The following is a 25,733-nucleotide window of genomic DNA, read 5'->3' as shown; positions in this document are numbered from 1 at the left end:
AAGCATGATTTTTACCTCGCCACCAACACAACAGGGACTTGGTGCTCCTGGATGCGCAACACACATGAGTGCCTTCTTGCTGCACTACCTGCAACATGACCCTCGAATTGTGAGAATTAGAAATAATCCTGACTACTGGGTTGCCACACTGTTAGATCCCCGGTACAAAAGTAAATTTGCAGAAATTATTCCTGCCATAGAAAGGGATGCACGCATGCAGGAGTATCAGCAGAGACTGTTGCAGAATCTTACATGTGCTTTTCCACAAAATACCAGTGGTGCACGTAGTGAATCTCACAGTTCCAACTTGCCAACCGTGGGACCGTCAAGTGTTCAGCACTCAAACCGTAACAGAACCACAGTATCTGCTGGTAACAAAAATTTTGCGGAATCATTTCACCACTTTTTTAGCCCATCCTTTGCAAGGCCACAGGAGACAAGAAGTCTGACACATAGTCAACGCCTAGAGACGATGGTACAGGAGTATCTCCAAGTAAACATTGAAGCCACGACTGTGTCACTGGACCCTTGCTCTTTTTGGGCTTCCAATCTGGATAAATGGCCGGAGCTAGCCCTTTACGCCTTGGAGATCTTGTCATGCCCCGCAGCCAGCGTTCTGTCTGAACGTGTGTTCAGCGCTGCTGGTGGTGTGCTGACAGATAAGCGCACGCGGCTCTCCACTGATAATGTAGACAGACTCACGTTCATAAAGATGAACAAATCATGGATCCGAAACGACTTTTCTACCCCTGTGTCATCCTGGGGAGAGTAAAAGCTTGATGATTGGTTAAAATCACCCTACCAACCGTTTTAAGCTTTCAAATTACTAATCATGTTTATCTGTATCTTGGCTGGAAAATAATTTGGGCTTTGTAGCAGTGTGCAGCACTGATTCTATTAGGCCATCTATAATAAGCTCCACCAGATTTAAAATTACTAATCATGTTTATCTGTATCTTGACTGGAAAATAATTTGGGCTTTGTAGCAGTGTGCAGCACTGATCCTATTAGGCCATCTATACTAAAGCTTCACCAGATTTAAAATTAATAATAATTTTTAGCTGCATCTAGCCCGGAAAATAATTTTGGGGCTCCGAGATGCGCAAGACACATAAGTGCCTTCTTGCTGCACTACCTACAGCATGACCCTCATATTGTCAGAATTCGAAGTAATCATGACTACTGGGTTGCCACACTCTTAGATCCCCCAAACTTTTCGATCAACCTTTTCATTTTAATAAAGACCAAAAAAATGGTCATTTTTGAAATTATAAGCATTAGCAGGTTGTTTGATTTCAGTTTCTAACAGTTTTCAACTCAAAACTTTATTCTAGGTGATGTTACATTTTCACATAGGACCCCTTGTTCGAAAGGAGCTTCTGAACTCTCTCGTCCATTGAATTTGTCAGGTTTTGGATGGTTTCTGCTTCAATTGTTTTGCATGAGGACAGAATACCCTCCCAGAGCTGTTGCTTAGATGTGAACTGCCTCCCGCCATCATAGACACTCCTTTTAATGATGCTCCAAAGGTTCTGAATGGGGTAGAGGTCAGGGGAGCATGGGGGTCACACCATAAGTTTGTCCCCTTTTATGCCCATATCAGCCAGAGATGCAGATGTTTTATGTGCAGCATGAGATGGTGCATTATCATGCAGAAAAATGATCTTGCTGTGAAATACACGGTTCTTCTTCTTGAACCATGGCAGGAAGTGCTGTTTGAGAAAATCCACATACATTATGGAGTTCATCTTTAGCGCCTTCAGGGATCCTAAAGGGGCCGACAATCTCTCTCCCCATGATTCCAGCCCAAAACATTACTCCACCTCCTCCTTGTTGGCGCTGTAGCCGTGTTTGCGTGGGGTGTCCATCAACCAGCCATCCTCCACTCCATCCATCTGGACCATCGAGCGCTGCACGGCACTCATCCGTGAACAAAACAGTTTTGAAATCAGTCTTCATGTAATGTTTGGCCCACTGGAGCCGTTTCTGCTTGTGTGAAGTGGATAGAGGAGGTCGACAGGATGGCGTATGCACAGCTGCAAACCTCTGAAGGACCCTGCATCTTGTTGTTCGGGGGACGTTGGAGGCACCAGCAGCTTTAAAAACTTGTCTGCTGCTATGACAAGGCTTTTTTGCCGCTGCTCTTTCAACCTGACGTAATTGCCTGTAGGAAAGAGTCCTCAATTTGCCCTTATCAGCACGCACACGTATGTACTGTGAATCAGCTACATACTTCTTGATTGCCAAGACACTTCATCCTGATCATCGCTCAATGTTGATTGTAGTCATGCCTTGACCTAAACACTCCACAATTTGTTGCTTCTCAGCAGCCGACACATCCTTTTTCTTTCCCATTTTGGCAGAAAATGTAGGCTGCTTAATAATGTGAGACAGCCTTCTTAAGTAGTCTTGCCTTTCATTGGACACACCTGCCAAACTAATTAGCACAGGTGTCTGCAATTGCTTACAGTGATATAAAGAGCCCTGACACACATCACCATCAATGAGTTTAACTGACAAACAAACAAATTCTTCCCTTATCACTCCTAAACACTTTTTGCATAATAATTTGGAACACAGTGTACATGTGCTTTTCCACAAAACACCAGTGGTTCACGTAGTGAATTTTACAGTTCTAACTTGCCAACCGTGGTCTGTATGGAGTTGTTCAATAAAGGGCCCAAAATTAAGATAACATAGATGGGAGAGGTCTCTATGAATAGGAATTCCTAAGTATTTGATACCCTGTGAGGGCCAGGCAAAGGGAAAGTTGGACTGGATGGAATCCTATATGGATTTGGGGAGGGAGACATCGAGGGCCTCAGACTTCGCTGCATTGATTTTAAAATTTGACCATGTAACAAAGTGATCTATTTCAGCCATAACAGCATGGATGGATATATGTGATTGAGTGATATATACTAGGACATCATCAGCAAATAGAGAGCACTTGTACTCGGTGCCTCCCACCTCAATCCACCTAATATTGGGGTTATGGCGAATTGATGAGAGCAGGTCCTCCGTCACTAGGATGTATAAGAGAGGGGACAGAGAACATCCCTGCCTTGTCCCATTGGTGATTGTGAAAGGTGATGAAAATGTTCTGACGCGCCCCCTGGGCCTTGGGACACCCGGAGCCGGACCCTTTTTGGTGGATGCTGGTGGTTGTAGTCTCCGTGGCGGCAACCCGGTTCCGTGGCTCAGGGCGGTCAAACCAGTGGCGGAACTATTTATGTGGTTTTGATGTTTAAATGTCCGACTACGCCACCCGTGGATTGCGGTCAGAGTGAACCGCCGCTCCAGGGCAGACCGCTGAGGCTGGTGTTGTGGGTGCAGCAGAGCGTAGCATAACTCCCCACGGGAGGAGTATAGCCTCAGGGCAGTGTATGCGGAGGATGGGGGTGATGGTGCAGGGCAGCAGCAGTAACGACACGGAGTCAGTGATGCAGTCCAGGGCCTTTACTCACAGTTCTTATTATCCAGACCACGTCTGCAGGTAACGGCTGCCCACGTCGTACTGTGCTCACCAGGTGAGGGGCTCAGACAACTCCCAGATAACTTTGGAGTGCTTCACAGGACCCCCTTTGTGTGTCCTTTGTCTGGCCTTTCTTACCAACCCTTCTGTCCGGCTGCCTCGGGCCTCCTCTTGGTAAACTTGGCGCCAGTTTCCCTGACCCTATGTGGTGCCTTCCTAGCGGGTGTAGCGAGGGGCTGCGCCACATAAAATGTCACAGCCTCCTGTTTCTAGCTGAGGGTCATTTCCTGCCTCCACTAGTTTCGGGGACCGGTCTCCCCCTTTGGCCTGACCCCTCCACGCAGGTGGATTCGGGCGTGCGGTGGCGACTCGCCCGTCCCCACCCCTGAGATCCCTTCGTTCCTCGTTCCTGGAGCCTTCTCCGCTCCTCTTCCTTCCTTCTCCCTCTTCCAGGCCTGGGCCTCTGTTACTAGGCCCGCCTCCGGAGCAGAGCTCATGCAGAGCCCCTGCTCCCTGCCACTTCTGCTCAGACTTCTCTGCACTGAACTAAGATGGTGCCCACCTTTTATACTCCCTTCTCAATGCACCCAGGAACTGCTTCCTCCCTGCTCCTGCACTACAGGGTTCCCCTTCCTCAGTGTTCCCTCCCCCCACTCCAGCCAGGGACAGGGACTGTCGTGCCCATCTCAGGGGCATATTGGTCGCCCTGCCCCACGGCAATGTGGTGTAATGCATGCAGGTGTCGGGTCCTGATCCACACTACATCCTTACCTGATAGTGAGATATCACACCTCTGGGTGAGGTGCAATACCTCTGTAGCAACCGAGCCCTCAGGGTGCTACAGTTCCATATATCTTCAGCCTAGGTGACGTATTGCGATACAGGGCCGTGATTTTGGCTATAAAAGGGTCCCCTAGACCCCTACCCCAAGCTTTTTAAGAGAATCATATATGGCGTGCCAGGAGACTCTATGGAATGCTTTCTCAGCATCCAACGAGAGTATCTAATTACAAATTTTTAACTGCATCTAGCCCAGGAAATACTTTGTGCCTAGTAGCAGGGTCTGCTAGTCAGCGGATTATCCCGGCTGTTAAGCAAGCTACACCACCTGTAGTTTGGACACTTCATTTTTTCAAAGGAAATGCTTCGGGACCACGGGATACTCAGTGAAGAGCATCAGGAGGCACCCCAAGGCATAGGGGCTCGGACTGGCAGTAGGATGCCTTGCGGTGGACAGCCGAGCTCGATCCTTATAAAAGCTTTTTAACTGCAGCAGCTTTAGTGGACGCTACTGGAGCTGGAATTACGCGGCTGCTGGCATGAGACTTGCCCTCCAATAGATCCTTGTAAATGGATTTAAAGTGTATTTATTCAAATTAGAGAGACAATTTAAATTAAAAAGCTTAGAGCTGCCTCCACCACAGGGGGGCTCGCTCGACCCACCAGCGGACAGGCACCAGTATTGGGAGAGGGGGGCTGGCCGTCAGGGTTCACCGCGGCTCTGGCACAAACCCGGCGACACGGAGGTGGCACGGGCAGGAGCGGACTGAACGTGTCGGCTTCTCACTTTTTGGATTTTAGAAGGGCATGACATGCCTATATCTGTGTCTCCCCCTCCTTTTACTCCTCCACCTCTTTTCTTTTCGCATGACTATATGTACTTGTCACTTTTCCATGTGTTAGTTGTGTCTTCTGAGCAGTTTGTCAGCTTTTGGACACCTTTGAAGGTGTTTTCTATGTGTTTCTATGTGTTTTTGTTTGCCTGCCATTGGTTTTAACGATGTTCGAAGGTGTTCGACGAACAGTTCGACGAACAGTTCGGCGAACACACGGGTGTTCGACGAACCGAACCGAACTCGAACACTACGGGGGTGGCTCAACACTAGTCGGGAGAGCCGCCGGCCAGTCAGCCAGTGGTCCGATCTCTGTCCGATTTATATGGCAGTCTGACTGCGCCCTAAAAGGAAGACACAAATGATGCAATTGCAGAACACCAAAGAACTTTATTTCCAATGACACAGTCTACTGAGCAATCTTCACCCCCTGCAGAGGACCCAACATGTTGTAGCAAAGTTGCATAAGGCTTTTAATTTCTGTCTTGGACGCGCTGTCTACTTGGACTCAGGAGGTTGCTTGGGTCTCATCAGGTTTACATTTGCATTGCACTGAGCCCACCAGCTTGTCTTATGATGCACAAAGCACTAACAGCATGTCCTATGGGTACAATACCCAGTTATTCTGCAGCATGCATTAAACTTTTCATTTTATTACCCCTTATGCCCCCTCCTTGCGGCATTGTAGTCCGATGCTGAATGTCAAAACTCTTTGAAGCTCTGCAAGCTGGCAGGCAAGTTGCTGTTTGCTGGTGCTCATAGACAGGGTCTGGCAGTGCTGGTGCATACCGTGGCCTGGCAGCAATCATCTACCCAAGGCAAAACAGCATACTATGGGAATTACATACAGTAGGGGTAGCACTGAGAACACAACAATACTGCATAGTCAAGAGGAACATACACAATTACTGCAGGGGAGAAGTATGAGGATTAGCCCCCATCAGGCTCAGCTGTTCCCGTAACTCGCGTTTCATAGATTGCATGCTCGGTCAGTGAGAGAATCTCTTTTTTTTTCCCAAATCCATGTGCTGCTCTTGGAGTTGGCCGACGATTAGCAGAAACATATACACACTACCAAATTATGTTAAGTGGAAGGATTTAATATGATAAACTGTGATCCTAAAAAGCAAACACAGAAAGACATTTGAGAGATGAAACAGCAAGTCGCAGGAATTAGCGGCAGCTGGTTGGGGCTGTATGTTTTGGGGTTATTTTTCAAGTAAATAGCTTATTACATAACTTCCTGAAATTATCTTCACTTACACATCACAATGTCTCATTATTGTCTATACTACTATTCACAGGTTCAAGGATGGAAAACAAATAGACAAGAACAGTACCTGCTATAAAACCAATCCAGAAAAGCACAGCTTGGTCATTAGAAATCTAAAGGAAAATGATGCAGGAATTTACACTATCCAAGTTTTCCTTATTCATTATCCTCTGAAAGAGACATATAACATCACAGTTGAAGTCTATGGTAAGCATTACCTTTAATGATAATCTACAGCACAAGAGCTCAAAGAGAATTCAAAGGTCTGTGCTCTTCCTGACAACATTGATTCAGTAGTAATGTAAGAAGTCAAAGGGCAGGCAGATGGAATGGGGCAGGGCATCTCAGACTGTTCTCTACTGGCGCATCATCAGGCAGAGCAACATAATAGCCGGGCCTCAGCACACAGGCCAATCATAGAATCATAAAATGTTAGAGTTGGAGCGGACCTCCAGGGTCATCTGGTCCAATCCCCTTCTCAATGCAGGATTCACTAAATCATCTCCGACAGATGTCTATCCAGCCTCTGTTTGAAGACTTCCATGGAAGGAGAACTCACCACCTCTCGTGGAAGCCTGCTCCACTCATGGGTCACTCTCACTGTCAAAAGTTTTTCCTAATATCCAATCTGTATCTTCTCCCATTCAGTTTCATCCCATTGCTTCTCGTGTTTCCATGTGCAAATGAGAATACCGCTGATACCTCTACAGTGTGACAGCCCTTGAGATATTTAAAGACAGCTACTAAGTCTCCTTTCAGTCTTCTCTTTTGCAAGCTAAACATTCCCAAATCCTGTAACCGTTCCTCATAGGACATTGTTTGCAGACCGGTTACCATTCTGGTCGCTCTTCTCTGAACTTGCTCCAGTTTCTACATGTCTTTTTTAAAATGTGGTGCCCAGAACAGGACAAAGTATTTCAGATGAGGTCTGACCAAAGAGGACCAAGATACTGCCAAGGCCTCAACAGCCAGACTAATAAAATGCCCAGGCCTCACCACACTGGCCTAGATAATGTTCAGGCCTCATCACACAGACCAATATAATGCCCAGGGTTCACCACACGGACCAAGATAATGCCCAGGCTACACCACACAGACCAAGATAATGCCGAGGCTTCACCACACGGACCAAGATAATGCCCAGCCCTCACCACACCGACCATGATAATGCCCAGGCCTCACCACACAGACCAAGATAATGCAAATGCCTCACCACATCAACCATGATAATGCCTAGCCCTCAGCACACAGCCAAGATAATGGCTAGGCCTCACCACAAATACCAAGATAATGGCCAGACCTCATCACACAGACCAAGATAATGCCCTGGCCTCACTAGATAGACTAAGGTAATGCCCTAGCCTCACCACACAGACCAAGGTAATGCCCAGGCCTCCCCACACTGACCAAGATAATGCCCAGCCCTCACCACACCGACCATGATAATGCCCAGGTTGCACCACACAGACCAAGATAATGCCCAGGCCTCACCACATCAGCCATGATAATGCCTAGCCCTCAGCACACAGCCAAGATAATGGCTAGGCCTCACCACAAATACCAAGATAATGGCCAGACCTCATTATACAGAGCAAGATAATGCCCTGGCCTCACTAGATAGACTAAGGTAATGCCCTAGCCTCACCACACAGATCAAGGTAATGCCCAGGCTTCACCACACAGACCAAGGTAATGCCCAGGCTTCACCACACAGACAAAGGTAATGCCTAGGCCTCAGCATCTGTATTGAAAGTAAATACTCAAATCCAAAATATTTCTCAATTTTCCTTTCTTGGTCTCTTGAACCCAATATAACAGGATAAGTACAGATTAGACAATTATCTTGTTAACCCTTTCATGACACATGCCGTACATATACGGCACATTGCGTGGCTCTCCCTTTGGTGCGTGCTCCGGCAATGAACCCACACCTTTCCGGGATCAATCTCTGACAGCAGCATTTAAAGGGGTATTCCCATCTCAAAGATCCTATCCCAAAATGTAGTAGGTGTAATAATAATAATATTAGCAAATACCTCCAATTAGAAATGTAGTATAGTATTTTTGATTCACTCTGTCACAAACCTCATGTGCAGGCAATAGAGGACCTTAGGTATCCACGGTTACGACCACTAGCAGCTAGCTGTCACTTTATCAGTGGACATAACCATGGATACCTAAGGTTCTGCAATCCCTGCACATGAGGAAAGAGACATAGCGAATCAAAAATACTATACTACATTTCTAATTGGAGGTATTTGTTAATATTATTATTATTACACTTACTACATATTGGGATAGGATCTTGAAGTTGGGAATACCCCTTTAACTTGGTGGCGGAAAGACGTCAGTAGTCCCGCCCATCGGCACCCATGTCACATGACTGCAGGTCGCCGATGAGTTAGCATGACAACCCGGCGTCTGTAGGAGATCTTTGCGGTTGTCATTGCCGGGATGCTATGAGTGCCACCCAGCGGTTGGCGCTCATAGCAAATGAGCATTTCTGCTACACACAGGCGATCTGATAATCGCCTATTTGTACCTCAAAATGGTATCAATAAAAATGTCAGCTCGGCATACAAAAAATCAGCCCTCACCCAGCCCCAGATCCCGAAAAATGGAAACGCTACAGGTCTTGGAAAATTTTGACTTTTTTTTTTTCTTTTTAACAAATTTTCGATTTTTTTTTCACCACTTAAATAAAAAAAGATCCTTTACTTGTTTGGTATCTATGAACTTGAAATGACCTGGAGAATCATAATGACAAGTCAGTTTTAGCATTTAGTAAACATGGTAAAAAAAAAATATGTGGAATTGCACTTTTTTTGCAACCGCACATGGAATTTTTCCCATTTTCCTTTACACGACATGGTAAAACCAATGTTTTTCAAAAGTACAACTTGCCCACAAAAACAAGCCCTCATACAGCCATATTGGCTGAATAATAAAAAAGTTATGGCTCTGGGAAGAAGAGGAGTAAAAAACGATAGCGCAAAAATGGAAAAGGGCCTTGGTGTGAAGGGATTAAACTACAGATTGCTGCAGCCATAGAAAGGACTGTTAGATATAAGTATATACCTAATTGCATGTTAAATGTGGATATTGCCACAAAATTGTGGTAAAAAAAAGAACCCTCATAAATGATATGAACCATTCCAAAATAGCATTGTATATAAACAGGAGGATAACTTGGAAGTTTTAAGGTTAAGATATAAATGTTATTAATTATAACAATTCATGATTAGTAGAAAACCGATGTATAAATAAAAAAGACAGATAACTAACACTGGTGGATAATATGCAAACAAGTGTAAAATCATGTGCTACTGGGCATAAGTGGAGTCTCCAAAAGTAATGACATTGTATTCAATAAATGAGAGAAAAAAATCAATACTCAATATAATTCCACATACAAATTGGAGAGCAAACTACCTTACCCATTGCTTTAGTCAGCTAAGTTTGTTACCAGAGAGAGTAGAGTCCCCAACGCACGTTTTGCTATTTAGTTGGTAACAGTGGTACCTGCAAGGACCTTTAAGTATCCATAGTAGTGGTCACGTGATCATAGTCACGCAACCCTCTTCCACCAATGGGATCGAGGAAGGCGGCGCATGCACATGATTTTACACTTGTTTCCATATAATCCACCAGTATTTGTTATCTGTCTGTCTTTTTTATGTATACATCGATTTTCTACTAATTATGAATTGTTGTAATTAATAAAATTTATATCTTAACCTTAAAACTCCAAGTTATCCTACTGTTTATATAGAAACGACTGTGCAGCATTTGATCACTTATACGAGTACTGCCTCCACAGCCGTGCCTTACCAACAATTAGGGAGCGCCTCACTAGTAAGGCCAGCCTCACAGTTTGAGAAGCCTGGAATAGGGTAACACATGACTGAGGGATCAGTTTACACAGTCTTGTTTGTAATCTGTAACCATGGAGACAAATGTAGGCACAAAAATATCTTAAGACTTTCTGTGAAGTTCTTGAATATTTTTAATATTAGATTGAAGCATTCCGGTCAGGTGATATATGCTGCCCAAAACATAAACATGAATTCCACCTGATGAAGGCAGCAGACTGCTGCAGAAACTCGTTTTGGGCATAGCAATACTGTAACATACCTGGCGGCTTCCTTGCATAGTTGTCCATCTCCCACTGTGCAAGAGCGCGCACTTGATCTCCAGTCCAGTCTGCTAGCCTGGCTTCCCTCCATGCTGTCTGCTTGCCTCTGTGTCTGCTGCTTAAGGGCGGCGCCTGATCACTTCCTGTTTCTTGTACCTGCTGCGGGCACACCCCTTGTGCATCCTCAGCTAATTGCTGTCTGTCACCTGGTATTTAACACAGCTGCTCCAATGAATCCCTGCCTGAGCATTGTGTTTCATTCAGTGTGCTCTTTCACTCTGAATGTGCCAGGTCCCTTACTGTGTTTGCTTGCTTGCCTTTCTTGTAGGCTGTATTTCCAGTCCTGTCTGAACACGCTCCTTGCCTGTTCGTTCCGCCTTCTAGGGGCCGCATACCTAGACCCGCTCTCGTATCTTGTCTGTCCTGTCTGAACACGCTCCTGCCTGTTCGTTCCGCCTTCTAGGGGCCGCATACCTAGACCCGCTCCCGTATCTTGTCTGTCCTGTCTGAACACGCTCCTGGCCTGTTCCTCCCGCCTTCTAGTGGCTGCATACCTAGACCCGCTCCTGTATCTTGCTACTGTGTCTGTTCTTGTCTGTATACTCTTCTAGCCTGTTTCCTGTGTTTCTCTATGTCTGTACCTTTCCTTTTTCTGCAGAGTCTGAACTCGTACCTAACTCCTGCTCGTTGTCACTGTACTTCCGTTTGTGAGTTTGTGGTCCACTCGCTACTTCACTACAAGTACCCTGTGGGTATCTGGTTCTGCCTTTCCCTTCCTGCCTGTTCCATGTGTACAGAGCCCTGTCCCCCCTGCCCTGCCTTGCTCACCGCTCCGGCGGTTCTAGCCTGCTCTGCCTTGCTCACCGCTCCGGCGGTTCTAGCCTGCTCTGCCTTGCTCACTGCTCCGGCGGTTCTAGCCTGCTCTGCCTTTGCTCACTGCTCCGGCGGTTCTGGCCTGCTCTGACCCTTTGCTCACTGCTTTGGCAGTCTTGCTCCGCTCTGACCCTTTGCTCACTGCTCCGGCAGTCTCGCTCCGCTCTGACCCTTTGCTCACTGCTCCAGCAGTCTCGCTCCGCTCTGACCCTTTGCTCACTGCTCCGGCAGTCTCGCTCCGCTCTGACCCTTTGCTCACTGCTCCGGCGGTCTCGCTCCGCTCTGACCCTTTGCTCACTGCTCTGGCATTCTCGCTCCGCTCTGACCCTTTGCTCACTGCTCCGGCAGTCTCGCTCCGCTCTGACCCTTTGCTCACTGCTCCGGCAGTCTCGCTCTGCTCTGACCCTTTGCTCACTGCTCTGGCAGTCTCGCTCCGCTCTGACCCTTTGCTCACTACTCCGGCAGTCTCGCTCTGCTCTGACCCTTTGCTCACTGCTCCGGCAGTCTCGCTCTGCTCTGACTCCTTTGCTCACTGCTCCGGCGGCCTCGTCCTGCTCTACTCTTGCTCACCGCTCCAGGCGGCCTCGTCCTGCTCTACTCTTGCTCACCGCTCCAGGCGGCCTCGTCCTGCTCTACTCTCGCTCACCGCTCCAGGCGGCCTCGTCCTGCTCTACTCTCGCTCACCGCTCCAGGCGGCCTCGTCCTGCTCTACTCTCGCTCACCGCTCTAGGCGGTCTCGTCTTGCCCTGCTCCCGCTCACCACTCTGGGTGGCCTTACTCTGCTGTGTTTGTCCGCCACATCTGTGGTTCTGTTCCTGAGTCCCAGTGTGTAGTGGGTCCTATCCCGCCTGTGTTCCTACCTGCTAGTGCCTCCCTGTCTGCACTCTAGCCGTGCTTGCCTGTACCCCCCTGCCTGCATACCCGCCTGCCTGCATACCAGTCGTGCCTGCCTATACCCACCAGTCTGTGTGCCAGCCTAACCAGTCTGTTCCTGTATTCCCCTGTGTGGGTCAACAGCCGTGTCCGGGGTCTGTCTGGAGTAGCACCTGGTCCCTCTGCTCGGTTCCTCCTTGGTGCACTGGCGTCGTATGCCGTCGTGCGACCCTGGTCGGATCGGGTGAATACCTAGTTACGCCCCTCCAGGCATTCACTCTCCGGCACGGTCCAGTGGAATCACACGCACACGCCGCTCAGCCCGGGCATGTGCATTACAGCATGCTCAGGCCATGGTTCCCGTTGAGCCCCACGGCCTTCGCTCTCTGAGACGTTTTCCTGCGAATACCTGCATTAAAAATAAATAAATTAAAAAAAAATAAATTTTCTTTAGCTGAGTTCCAGGCGAAGTACGCAACCGTCCAGATGGATCTATCAGCACTCGTTCCTGCGGATCCGCCACGGTACTTTGGGGATCCAAAACAAAGTCGTGCATTTGTGGAGCAATGCATGCTACACTTCAAGTTCTACCCTCTTTGTTTTCCCACCAATCGGGTTAAGGTGGGATTCATTATGTCTAACCTAGCGGGTGATGCCTTGGAATGGATCAACCCCCTATGGGAAACACAGGATCCTATCCTCCTGGACCTTCAGGCCTTCCTGGTGGCCTTTCTAATGGTCTTCAATGACCCTGACCCTGAAGCCCCTGCTGAAGCTTCACTTCCCAATATCCCGGAGCAGCCCCGACGGGTAATGTGTGTGGGTAGCGCACTAGTCCTCCTGCCCGAAGAGACTGCTGCCCACCCAGAATCCACACAGGATGACTACGCTCTCCGGAATACTTTGCACGACCTCAAGAGGCAGTCCAGACGTGCTAGGCGTAGAGGCAAGCCGTCACGCCTGGGTCTGTCCTCCCAAAGACCTCCTGATCCCAACCTTGAAGTCCCTGCTGAAGCTTCATTTCCCTGTATCCCGGAGCAGCCCCTACGGGTAATATGCGTGGGTAGCGCACCAGTTCTCCTGCCTGAAGAGACTTCTGCCCACCTAGAATCCTCCGGGATACCACCTGATGACAAATGGAGAGAGACTTCCCTACACCCGGTACCCGATACTTCGTCCGCTCCGTCCTGTGAGCCTGACAATGGGTACCTCAAAGCGGTAGTTAACCCCGAGTCTCTACACCCCTCCGACCAGGCAGAGGACCTCCAGTTGTCTCCTGAACCCTTCGGGGTGCTACCTGATAGCGAATGGACAGAGACTCTCCTATACTCGGTACCTGATACCTCGCCCGCTTCTTCCAGTGAGTCCGACCTAGTGTACTCCGAAGCAGAGGTTATCCCCGAGTCTCTACACCCCTCCGACCAGGCGGAGGACCTCCAGTTGTCTCCTGAACCCTTCGGGATGCTACCTGATAGCGAATGGACAGAGACTTTCCTATACTCGGTACCTGATACCTCGCCCGCTTCTTCCAGTGAGTCCGACCTAGTGTACTCCGAAGCAGAGGTTACCCCCGAGTCTCTGCACTCTTCCGACCCGGCAGAGGACCCCCAGTTGTTTCCTGAATCCTCCGGGGTACCACCTGATAGCAAAGAGACAGTAACTTTTCTACATCTTGTACCTGATACCTCGCCCATTTCATCCTGTGAGCTTGACAAGATGTACCCCGAAGCAGAGGTTACCCCCGAGTCTCTGCACCCCTCCAACCCGGCGGAGGGCTTCCAGTTGTCTCCTGAACCCTCTGGGGTGCTACCTGATAATAAGTGGAGAGAGACTTCCTTGTGTGCTGTTCCTGGTACTCCACCCATTTCGTCTGTTGCTGAGGATGGCTGGATAGGAGGTAGCATCCTAGCTACCCAGAGGAGACCAGTTTTTCCGGTGGACAGCGGAAGTGATCTCCTTGAAGTAAAGGATTGGCCCTCGAATTCCCTGCGGAACATTCTGGCAGGCCTGAAGAAGAGGGGGCGTAAGGGGGGGGTACTGTAACATACCTGGTGGCGTCCTTGCATAGTGGTCCATCTCCCACTGTGCAAGAGCGCGCACTTGATCTCCAGTCCAGTCTGCTAACCTGGCTTCCCTCCATGCTGTCTGCTTGCCTCTGTGTCTGCTGCTTAAGGGCGGCGCCCGATCACTTCCTGTTTCTTGTACCTGCTGCGGGCACACCCCTTGTGCATCCTCAGCCTATTGCTGTCTGTCACCTGGTATTTAACCCAGCTGCTCCAATGAATCCCTGCCTGAGCATTGTGTTTCATTCAGTGTGCTCTTTTACTCTGAATGTGCCAGGTCCCTTACTGTGTTTGCTTGCTTGCCTTTCTTGTAGGCTGTATTTCCAGTCCTGTCTGAACACGCTCCTTGCCTGTTCGTTCCGCCTTCTAGGGGCCGCATACCTAGACCCGCTCCCGTATCTTGTCTGTCCTGTCTGAACACGCTCCTGCCTGTTCGTTCCGCCTTCTAGGGGCCGCATACCTAGACCCGCTCCCGTATCTTGTCTGTCCTGTCTGAACACGCTCCTGGCCTGTTCCTCCCGCCTTCTAGGGGCTGCATACCTAGACCCGCTCCTGTATCTTGCTACTGTGTCTGTTCTTGTCTGTATACTCTTCTAGCCTGTTTCCTGTGTTTCTCTATGTCCGTACCTTTCCTTTTTCTGCAGAGTCTGAACTCGTACCTAACTCCTGCTCGTTGTCACTGTACTTCCGTTTGTGAGTTTGTGGTCCACTCGCTACTTCACTGCAAGTACCCTGTGGGTATCTGGTTCTGCCTTTCCCTTCCTGCCTGTTCCGTGTGTACAGAGCCCTGTCCCCCCTGCCCTGCCTTGCTCACCGCTCCGGCGGTTCTAGCCTTCTCTGCTTTGCTCACCGCTCCGGCGGTTCTAGCCTGCTCTGCCTTGCTCACCGCTCCGGCGGTTCTAGCCTGCTCTGCCTTGCTCACCGCTCCGGCGGTTTGAGCCTGCTCTGCCTTTGCTCACCGCTCCGGCGGTTCTTGCCTGCTCTGACCCTTTGCTCACTGCTCCGGCAGTCTCGCTCCGCTCTGACCCTTTGCTCACTGCTCCGGCAGTCTCGCTCCGCTCTGACCCTTAGCTCACTGCTCCGGCAGTCTTGCTCCGCTCTGACCCTTTGCTCACTGCTCCGGCAGTCTCGCTCCACTCTGACCCTTTGCTCACTGCTCCGGCAGTCTCGCTCCGCTCTGACCCTTTGCTCACTGCTCCGGCAGTCTCGCTCCGCTCTGACCCTTTGCTCACTGGTCCGGCAGTCTCGCTCCTCTCTGACCCTTTGCTCACTGCTCCGGCAGTCTCACTCTGCTCTGACCCTTTGCTCACTGCTCCGGCAGTCTCGCTCCGCTCTGACCCTTTGCTCACTACTCCGGAAGCCTCGCTCTGCTCTGACCCTTTGCTCACTGCTCCGGCAGTCTCGCTCCGCTCTGACCCTTTGCTCACTGCTCCGGCAGTCTCGCTCTGCTCTGACCCTTTGCTCACTGCTCCGGCAGTCTCGCTCTGCTCTGACTCCTTTGCTCACTGCTCCGGCGGCCTCGTCCTGCTCTACTCTTGCTCACCGCTCCAGGCGGCCTCGTCCTGCTCTACTCTCGCTCACCGCTCCAGGCGGCCTCGTCCTGCTCTACTCTCGCTCACCGCTCTAGGCGGTCTCGTCTTGCCCTGCTCTCGCTCACCACTCTGGGCGGCCTTACTCTGCTGTGTTTGTCCGCCACATCTGTGGTTCTGTTCCTGAGTCCCAGTGTGTAGTGGGTCCTATCCCGCCTGTGTTCCTACCTGCTAGTGCCTCCCTGTCTGCACTCTAGCCGTGCTTGCCTGTACCCCCCTGCCTGCATACCCGCCTGCCTGCATACCAGTCGTGCCTGCCTATACCCACCAGTCTGTGTGCCAGCCTAACCAGTCTGTTCCTGTATTCCCCTGTGTGGGTCAACAGCCGTGTCCGGGGTCAGTCCTGGAGTAGCACCTGGTCCCTCTGCTCGGTTCCTCCTTGGTGCACTGGCGTCGTATGCCGTCGTTCGACCCTGGTCGGATCGGGTGAATACCTAGTTACGCCCCTCCAGGCATTCACTCACCGGCACGGTCCAGTGGAATCACACGCCGCTCAGCCTGGGCATGTGCATTACAAATACCAATAAAGAGGTTTGTTTTTTATCTTTTCCCAGCGCCTTATTCAGTTTCGGGCGCCCCACTGACCACTGCATTTTGCACACAAAACATAAATCTGACAGGCTCTATCACAATAAATATCTATGATTCACATACTTTGAGTATGGAGCCAGGAATGGGTAGACTGAGATCACTGATCACGGTGGGAGTGGGTCTCCACCATTTTCTCCCCTCCTGACTATGACTGACATATACCCACATAGGGAAAGACCTGTCAGTCAAGCTGTTTCAGGCAGGGAGAAGCCAACCATGACTAGTCATCTCAGTTTCCATGTCTCCAGGTCCATGGTCAAAGTCTTATTTTCTCTGAAACACCACTACATTTCATAGTGAAGAATAGATATTTGTAAAGATGGAGACTGTCTTTCATACAGAATACCTCCTTTAAGTACAGCAGGACCTCATGGACTGCTATGCTATAGCACAAAATCAGACACTTCCGGCACTCACGGAAGGTGTAACCTTATATCTTCATTACACCATGCTGATCCAACTGAAGGATTCAGCCCATCCTGAGCTTTCCACACCAGTAAAGCTACTGCTGTGGAGAGCTCGGGATGGTCTGAAACGTTCACTTGGATCAGTGTGATATAATAAAGATATAAGGTTACACCTTCCGTAAGTGCAGGACTTCTCTGATTTTGTACCATTTACCCTCCTCGTGCACCACCACTACAGTGGAGTGCCGATCGTTTTGGAATTCTGTTATGCTACAGCAGCTATGGGTGCTGTATTATAGCGCCATACAAATTGAAGTTTATATACAAAGCAGCAGTACACGGGTGTGCATATGCCCACCAATTTATTTTTTTATAATTATTATTATTGTGCAATTGCTCTGCATTAGAGTATACCACGCCTATAGTGCAATGTAGCTGGACTTGGCCTCTATTAGGTGATGGATTATTTTGGCAGTAAAAAGCACAGACAAGTAGTATGCTACGATCCACATGCTGTGATAAGGAATTTTCTTGGAGAATAGTAGAAGAATTTTGGATGCTTTTCTTTTTTCCTGATATTTTCCCTTAAGATATGTGATATTTAGTAGATGAGTAAAGCTTGGGCACAGGTGTGCAGGACATGATGTACTGAAAGTGCAGGTTTCATATATTGTGCTTTCAGTAGAAGCGCCAAAAATAAGGATGAACTGTACCTGTTCCCATTATCTCCAAACTGCTTTTAACTGCCACAGATGTGAAATAGGAAAGTAATACAACTGTGGCATGAAAAGCCAAGTGCTGGAATCTCATAAGGGACTTAAAACCTGTAAATGTTCCTGTTTCAGATTAAACTTGAAAGTTCCTGTTTCAGATTAAGCTCAGGATTGATCATACTATCACCATCTCCAACAAAACATCTCCAGAGTTTCTGGGATCTTCAATTTTAACCACTATGTAACTTGTAGCAAGTACAAAACACAACTAGACTACTTCAGTAGGAATAAAATAAATTATTCAATGAAGGTATTTTTATGCATGGAGTATAAAATATGTAATGTGATTGAAAAAAGTAAAATATTAAAGCTCAGTATCTTCATATACATGGAAATATTACATTATTGTATAAGGAAAACAAAGATATCTAATGACTAGGTATTGGAGTGCCCTTTTTCTACTTAATGTAAAGCTATGTAGTATAGTACAGACTACTGATGATTTAACAAGTTGGCTTTGGACAAAGTGAGTGTTTGGGCATAAACACAGTTCAGTTCAGTGTGGATAAATGCAAAGTTATGCATCTGGGTACTAATAATATGCAGTCATCATTTGTTGTCCTAGTAAAACTAGGAGAGCCACTTGTAGAGAAGGATCTGGATGTACTTGTAAAACTCAGATAAAAATAACAGCTTACAATGTCAATCACTCTCTTCTAAGGCCATCAGGATATTGTCATGTGTTAAAAGAAGCATGAACTCATGGCACAAGAACGTAACACTCTCACTTTACAAAGTGTTAGTGCACCCTTTACTAATGTTTCTAGTTCAGTTCCAGGCACCAGTTCATAAAAAAGATCCGCCGGAGTTAGAAAAGGTACAAAGAACAGTGACAAAGCTGATAAGGAGCATGGAGGATATTAATTATGAGGAAAGATGAAAGACTTATTTAGTATTGAATAGAGATACCTAAGGGGAGACATGATTAAATTGTACAAGTACATAAATGACCCATACAAAAAGTATGGTCAAACGCTGTTTCATGTAAAACTGCCTGCAAAGATAAAGGGGCATTCCCATTGCTTCGAAAAACAAAAGTTCAGTTTCTAAAGGAGACAAGCCTTCTTTACCATGAGAACCACATTAATCTGTGACATAGGCTACCTTAATAGCTGGTCACAGCAGGAACCATCAATGGTTTAGATGCTTATTTTAAAAAAAATACTCATGTACATATGTTAAATTCTTAATCTGAGTGTTCACCCATTCGATCAACATTTGGGATGAGATGGGAAAAATTTTCTCTTTTAGGGCAGATTGGTTCATGCATTATGGTTATCGCCATTCTCTATAATCTCCTATCCCTCGATTGTACTTTACAGACATGTGTCTTTTTTCAATTGTACTATGTACTAATATTGTTCCCAATATCCTCATATTAAGATTTTACCCGATCTTATATTATGATTCGTGTTGTGTATAATGTTTGGTCTTGTCACAGCTGAAATACAGAACAGCCTACAAGAACCTACTGTGATATCAGCTGTTTTCACTTACGTTAATGCTCTTACTCCACAAACTTAGTCCTTATTTAATCGTCATCTGTTGAGAATTAAATGAAAATATGAGTCTGCTAAACGATAACCAGATTGTAATGTGATAATCAAAAATAAATTCACCTTTAACACAGGGGCTTTACTTGCAAACAAATAGTTTTCCTCTTAGAGCGGATCTCTTGCTATTACTAGAGGATGTTTGCAAAGAAATCTTTTCATGATGATAAGACAATCTGCCAACTTAGTCAGTTTATAAGTCTCAGCTTTATTCATCTCATCTTCCTAAGGGAGTCCGGTCTCTTGGCTTAGCCTTGAAAAAGGAACTGGCTTTTAAAAAAAACAACAACTTCAGAGCATCTGTTCTTAGAAATAGTGTAAAAGCTGCGCTTCACTGGATAAGGGTCAGCTTTGAGACTGTATGTGTCAGATGTGCACATTCTGTACTGGGAATATATTAACTCACAGTTATCTTGGTTTGTATAGGTGTTTTTATTTCACGTGGTGAAAATAAATTTCTTTTCTACTAAACTCCATGGAAAATGTCAAACTTTCAAAGATTTATTTTTAATGCCCCCTCAAGAACCTAAAAAAACCTGAAGAGAGTAGTAGATAAAACTGCTTTTAAACTTCTATCATATAATGACTCTTCTCAAGTATTCCATAGTGCATAAGCTCCACAACTTTCTACTTTATTTGTCCTATCCTTTGTTACTCCTTTTTGTTCAATGCCAAAGAATAAAAGAGAAGCATATGATCAATATCATCTGAACTGATAACATAGTCTGAAAAAATATTGCAAGTTTATGTGCCTAAAGATGGCCAAACTATATCAGATGTAACACATGTGGATCATGGACCCACTGTGCCACAATTTGGGCTTTCCTAGGAGGGGCATAGCTAAGCAGCTACCCGTGTTTTGCTAGATCTCCTGATGGTGGAGTTAGACTTGAGCTGTAGGTAACTGCTAGGTACCACTCCTAGGCAGTCCCCAGTACCGCAGCTGCCGACCCTAAGGGTCAGGTTTGCTGACATGGGCTTTGAGTAACTGGCAGGACAGGACTCGGACACTGTTCAGACAACACGAGTTCTGAATCAGCAGGAAGAACAGATAATGACACGGGGTCACAGGCAGAGCTGGATTCGGATACTGGAACAGGCTCCGACAGTATACACTCAGGAATGCTAACCAGAAGAGACACTGGTGCTGGTTCAAGTATTGTCGGAACGGTTTCAGGTTCAGGTATCGCAAGTGCGACTTCAGGGGTCAGGTACCGCCGGTGTAGCTCCAGGGTTCAGGTACCGCCAGTGCAGCTTCAGGTTCTGGTTCAGACAATTAAGGATACAGGGTCACGTTCAGAATAAACAGGTTTACATGAGCACGAAAAAATTACACAGAATACTAGGCCTGGGGACCTGGCGACATACAGTTGCATACACACTCAATATATGCAACTACAGGGGTTGCTCAGGCACCTCCCTACTGGGGGGGTGCCTTATATACAAGATGCCCCCCAGCTGTTGGCTGGGGGCATTTTCAAAGTGCACACTGTCCCTTTAAGAACGGGGGCACCCCCGGGAAGCCTGTGCGACATGCAAAGAACCAGGAAGAAGTGAGCCACAATGAGGACCATGCTGCATGGCCAGAGCAGTGAGTATGTCAGTGTCCCTGCATGGAGGAGGACAGGGGACCATGCAGGGGGACCGCCATTACCATTACAGTACCCCCCCTTACTGCCCCTTTTCTTCAAGCCCACAAGGAATCTCTGCAGAAAAAGTGGAGCCTGACTCTTCTCCCTGGACTCCCACGACTTCTCTTCAGGGCCACATTCTCTCCAGTCCACTAGAAGAAAGGCTACTTCTCTCACTTTATTCATGATTAGGATGCTTCTCACCATCAAGACATTCTCAGAGCAGACCGAAGCGGGCGTGGAAACAGGATCCTTGAATTGCTGAGTCTTTCTCTGCCTGGCTAGATCAGCTACCACCATGGAAGAATTGAAGACAGAGTTCTTTCTCCTGGTCGGTGGATAGTAAAAACTTGAAAGATACCTCTGCCTTGACGGTCTCGTCAGCCAGCCACTTGGGAACTGAAGATACCCTCTCAGAGTCCATCTCCACACTGGTGTCCATGAAGATACGTCCAGGAGGCGGGGAGGTTCCCTGGAGCAAGTCACTGGAACAATTGTCGGAACGGCGTGGAGATACCATCTCCACTTCCCTTCTTTCGGAGACATCAGCACAATGCGAATCGGCAACTAACAGACCTGGTGGAGAAGATGGCGATACAAGCGGCTGAACTGGATGCCCAGGGACCAGACACCTCTCGTGACATGACTGTCCCCAACAAAGTACTCCATAGGATCTCCAGTCTAGAACAGGCTCATGAGTTCTCAGCCACAGAAGACCTAAGAGAAGTGGATAAAATAAACCAGGCAGAAAATAGATGGCGATCTTCTCCATATGCAATTCTCCTAACTGGAGCTGTACTTGCTCAGTAACAATTTGAACGACTTCGGATAGGGCCTTTCCTTTGATGGATGACAACAACAGCAGATTCTGGAGGCATCGGCCGGGAATCTGATACCGGTCCACCACATCTTGCCACCAGAAATTTATTGCCGAACTGTAGTCAAGGTAAGTTGTTTCAATGAACTGGGTACCTCCACATAATACGGATACGTTCATAGTCAGAGTCAACGGTGGAGAGGTATTACTCTCGCCTAGGGTAGCCTCACTCACAGACCCTAGGCTTCACAGTTTTTCAGGTTTCTCAGGACCACTGGGAAATAAATGTTCCGCGCAACTACAGCAGTTGCCCAATACCTTGGCATGATAGTGTTCCGGCTGCCTCTCTGCCAGCCTGACTCAGTTGACTTGCATGGATTCAGAGAAAACAGCTTGCAGAAGGTTGAGGGACAAGTGGTCTCTTGAAGGACGGAGCCAGATGCAACGGTTTCCTCTCACACGTCACCTCTCTGGCCCTTTTCTGGAACTTGAGAAGGGGAGATGCAGCAGTAGATTTGTGACCCCGCTCATCAAAGACTTTATGGAAGGCCACCAGGAAGGCCTACAGGTCCCAGGTCATAGATTCCCCTCTCTCACATAAGGGATTGAGCCATGCTAGGGCTTCTCCTGCTAGTTAGGACATTAGGCATACCACCTTACCCTATCAGATGGAAACTGATGGGCCAGTAATTCATAGTGCTGCGTGCACTGTTCAAGGAACCCACAGCACTGCTTAGGAAAATTCTGAAATTTGTAAAAAGAGAAAAACTGTTTTGTGTCACCATTTTCTGAGTCACGTAACATTTTTCTTTTTACATGGATGGAGCTGTGTGATAGCTTGTATCATGACAGCATGTGGTGTGCACGATGTCAGAATTCCAAATTTTGAATCATTGTATTCATATTGCCAACAATGACCACAATTGTGGTCCACCACTCTCCTCTGTATAAGATTAAAAGTGTAATTTTTCACAACTCTTTCATGCTCTCACTTTCTCCAGGTTGATATCCTAATTAGTTGCACATAGAGGTGAGCAAACATATTTGACAGGAATTTAAGTAAACTTGAATATTAGAAAAATCTTCATTCAATAAAATGTGGATTTTTTTTGTAATTTGCTTTATGCCAAACCAGCATAATGGTGGCTGGTTGGCCGCCACTTTGCTGAATTTTAAAGTGACATCAAAGAGTTAAGAGATGAAAAAATGACTTAGATTCACCATTCACCTCTCTGGCCCCTCCGGTCTTCATTGTCCCCTGTTCAGTCCTCAGTGAATCTTCTTATAATTTTTGCCAAGCGCTGAAATTCTGGACCTCTTCACACTAGACCAGGACTTCCAGACGCCCTGGCCATTTCTGCTCATGTGTGTACAAGATCACGGCGCATGACGTAGTGACCTTAAGCACGCTTGTGCAGGAACGTCCCAGGGATTCAGCGCTTGGCGGCAGTGATAAGAAGATGTGTTACAAACCGGATGGTGATAGTGAAGAATGAAGGAACCAGAGAGGAGAGTGGTAAAGTAATTACCGGTACAAGGATTTTTTTTCTGTTTTCTATATCTTATGATTATGATGCTTTGGGATCTGGGTAGACCCCGGAGTATAATAAGGAACATTACATTTGCAGAGAACAACTTTGCTTCAAATTGAATTACCTTTCAAAATCCACGTGATCTGGTGAATTAGAATTTTGCCAAATCCACTCACCTCTAGTTCTTCAAGATTAAATCAGTAAACAGCAATAGAATAATAAGTTCAATAATTAATATATCTAGTCTCTAAGGGCCCATATACACAAGAAGATAATTGTGTAAGCGTTCGACATTACGATTGGAATAAATGATCTAAACACTGAGGCAGGCAAGTATCCGAAGAGTTTTATGTCATAAACCATTAACAGGCGATTATTCAATCAAAGTGTCCAAGATCGTTCACTGTGTTCATAGATAATTGGTAGTGTAGGTGTGGAAAATTCGTTGAAAAAATGTTAATGATTCTATAGGGTTAGGGTTACTTTTACGCCCCTTTTCCTTCCCCTGGGTTTTGTGTGTCTGGAAACCTTTGAGCGCGACATAACTGCACAGTTGTGGTCATCTGTTCATTAGAGAACATACTGCTTTGTCTGAATTTACAATGAGAATTTTTAAAGACTTTGTCTTGGAATAAAAATTCTCGAATACCTTGTGGATGATCAGCGCAAGTGAAAAAGTAGTATGTTGTCAAAGGCTTGGCTACAACAAAGAGGATCCTTGTTGCATGTGGGCCTGTTATAGGAAATACCTGAGAATAATCCTGAAAGCTGCATTTAGTATCTTGTTTCAAAAAGCGATTCCATAAATACAGAAGGTGAAACAACAGCTGTTAGCAATGCCTGGATCTTTGGCTACTATTATTTAAAATTCACAACTGCAATTTGTGAATGCTGCGAGCTGCTGATAGCCTGCTCTATGAATAATATATATATATCTATGATGGTCTTGGTATTCTTCAATACGCTGTCCAGCTGCTGAAACTGTGCAATGAATAGTAGAAAGTACATGCTAATTTAATGCATTCAATATACTGATGAGAGTGTCCCATACATGAAACTCAACTCCACTATTTAAAAGAAAATATTCCCTATTACATACAATGACTTTTTAGTATGTTGGGAAATACCTTGCACAAACGACTTTGTTTCAGTTTTAAATTGATAATGGCATTGAAAACTTTAAAGGTCATGAAATCAGAAATTGACCATGACAAAAGGTGAAATTCTCCTGCTAACGAAGAGAGAGGACTGTTAGCGATAGGATAGGGGCCCATTACCTGGGTGGAATAGTAGAAGATTAACTAGGTTAAGATTAGGGCAAGGGAGTGACGCGACCCCTGGGCCGTGGGGTACTCGGTGCCGGGCCGGTCATCGTTTGAGAAGATGTCACAGTGGCGGTGACCCGGTCCGTGACCCAGGGCGGTCATTCAATAGGGAATTATTTACACGGGAATTATGTACAATGTTCGTGACGCCACCTGTGGTATGCGGCTAAGGGAGCCGCCGCTGCGGAGCAGGTCCTCTGAAGCTGATGTTACTGCAGCAGGGATGGTGTGGCTCTCCACAGGTAGAGCTTAGCTCCAGGGCAGTGTAGATGTTATAGGTTTTTCTGGGCGTTGTAGTGCAGGGGTTGATGGCGCAGCAAGAACCACAGAGACAATGAAGTGCAGTCCTCAGGGTCTTTACTCACGGTTGTTGCAGTCCAAGTTACAGGTACCAAAGTAACTTCCCTCGTCGTGCTGCGCTTACTCAGGGAGGGGTTCAGTCCACCCTCAGGTATCTCCGGAGTACTTAACGGTACCCCCTTCTGTGTCCTTTCTCTGGCCGTCTCCCTACACCTCATACCAAGTGTGCCAATCCGGTACCTGCGGGCCTTGTTGGGCGACGTCTGTTCCGTCCCCTGGGTCCTCTATAGCTACCTTCTTGGTGAGACTGATATGGACTGTTGGCTGCAGGACTTGAAATACTGTAGCCTCCGGTTTCTAGTTGAGTCATAAAGTTCTCTGCTAGTTGAGGGACCGGTCCCCTTTGTGTGGCCTGACCCCTCCACCTCCCAGTAGATTCGGGCATACGGGTGGCTTCCAGCACTGCCCATACCCCTGGGGTCCCTTCTTCCGTTCCTGGAGCCCTTCCTGCTCCCTCTCCTCTTCCTTCAGTCCTGGGCCTCTCCTCGGCCCTCTGCCAGAGCAGAGCTCCTGCAGAGCCCTGCTCCACTCCTCTCACTGTAGACTGTTCTCTCTCTCTCTGCCCACTGTTCTGATCTGATCTGGACTGTCTAAACAAGATGGCTTCTCTAATTATACCTTTCTTCCATGTGCTCCCCTTAGCTACTTCCTCCACCCACACCCACTACATAGTTCCTCCCCCCCAGCTAGGGACCCGGGACTGTGCTCTCCCTTAGGAGCAATCTCGCCCTACCCCCACTGCGGGAATGTGTTGGATGCAGGTGTTAGGGTCCCGAGCTGTACTCCTTCCTTACCTGAGAGTGAGATGCCACACCTCTGGGTGAGATGCAGTACCTCTGTGGCGACCGAA

General features: G+C 47.3%; 1 protein-coding gene across 1 annotated transcript in view; it reads left to right on the top strand.

Moving 5' to 3' along the window:
• The window catches only part of LOC141154704 (vascular endothelial growth factor receptor kdr-like), a 214,610-nt gene that overhangs the window by 99,389 nt on the left and 89,488 nt on the right, over positions 1-25,733 (top strand). The window contains exon 9 of the mRNA XM_073641043.1: positions 6,393-6,568. Coding sequence (XP_073497144.1) covers positions 6,393-6,568 — 176 coding nt within the window. The remainder of the gene's footprint in view (positions 1-6,392; positions 6,569-25,733) is intronic.

Source organism: Phyllobates terribilis, unplaced genomic scaffold (genome assembly GCF_046119375.1).
Source record: "Phyllobates terribilis strain yellow unplaced genomic scaffold, ASM4611937v1 Scaffold_7__3_contigs__length_470593459, whole genome shotgun sequence".
NCBI classification, from domain to species: Eukaryota; Metazoa; Chordata; class Amphibia; order Anura; family Dendrobatidae; genus Phyllobates; species Phyllobates terribilis.
The sequence above is the reverse complement of the archived record's forward strand: the minus strand, read 5'-3'. Positions and strand labels throughout refer to the sequence as shown.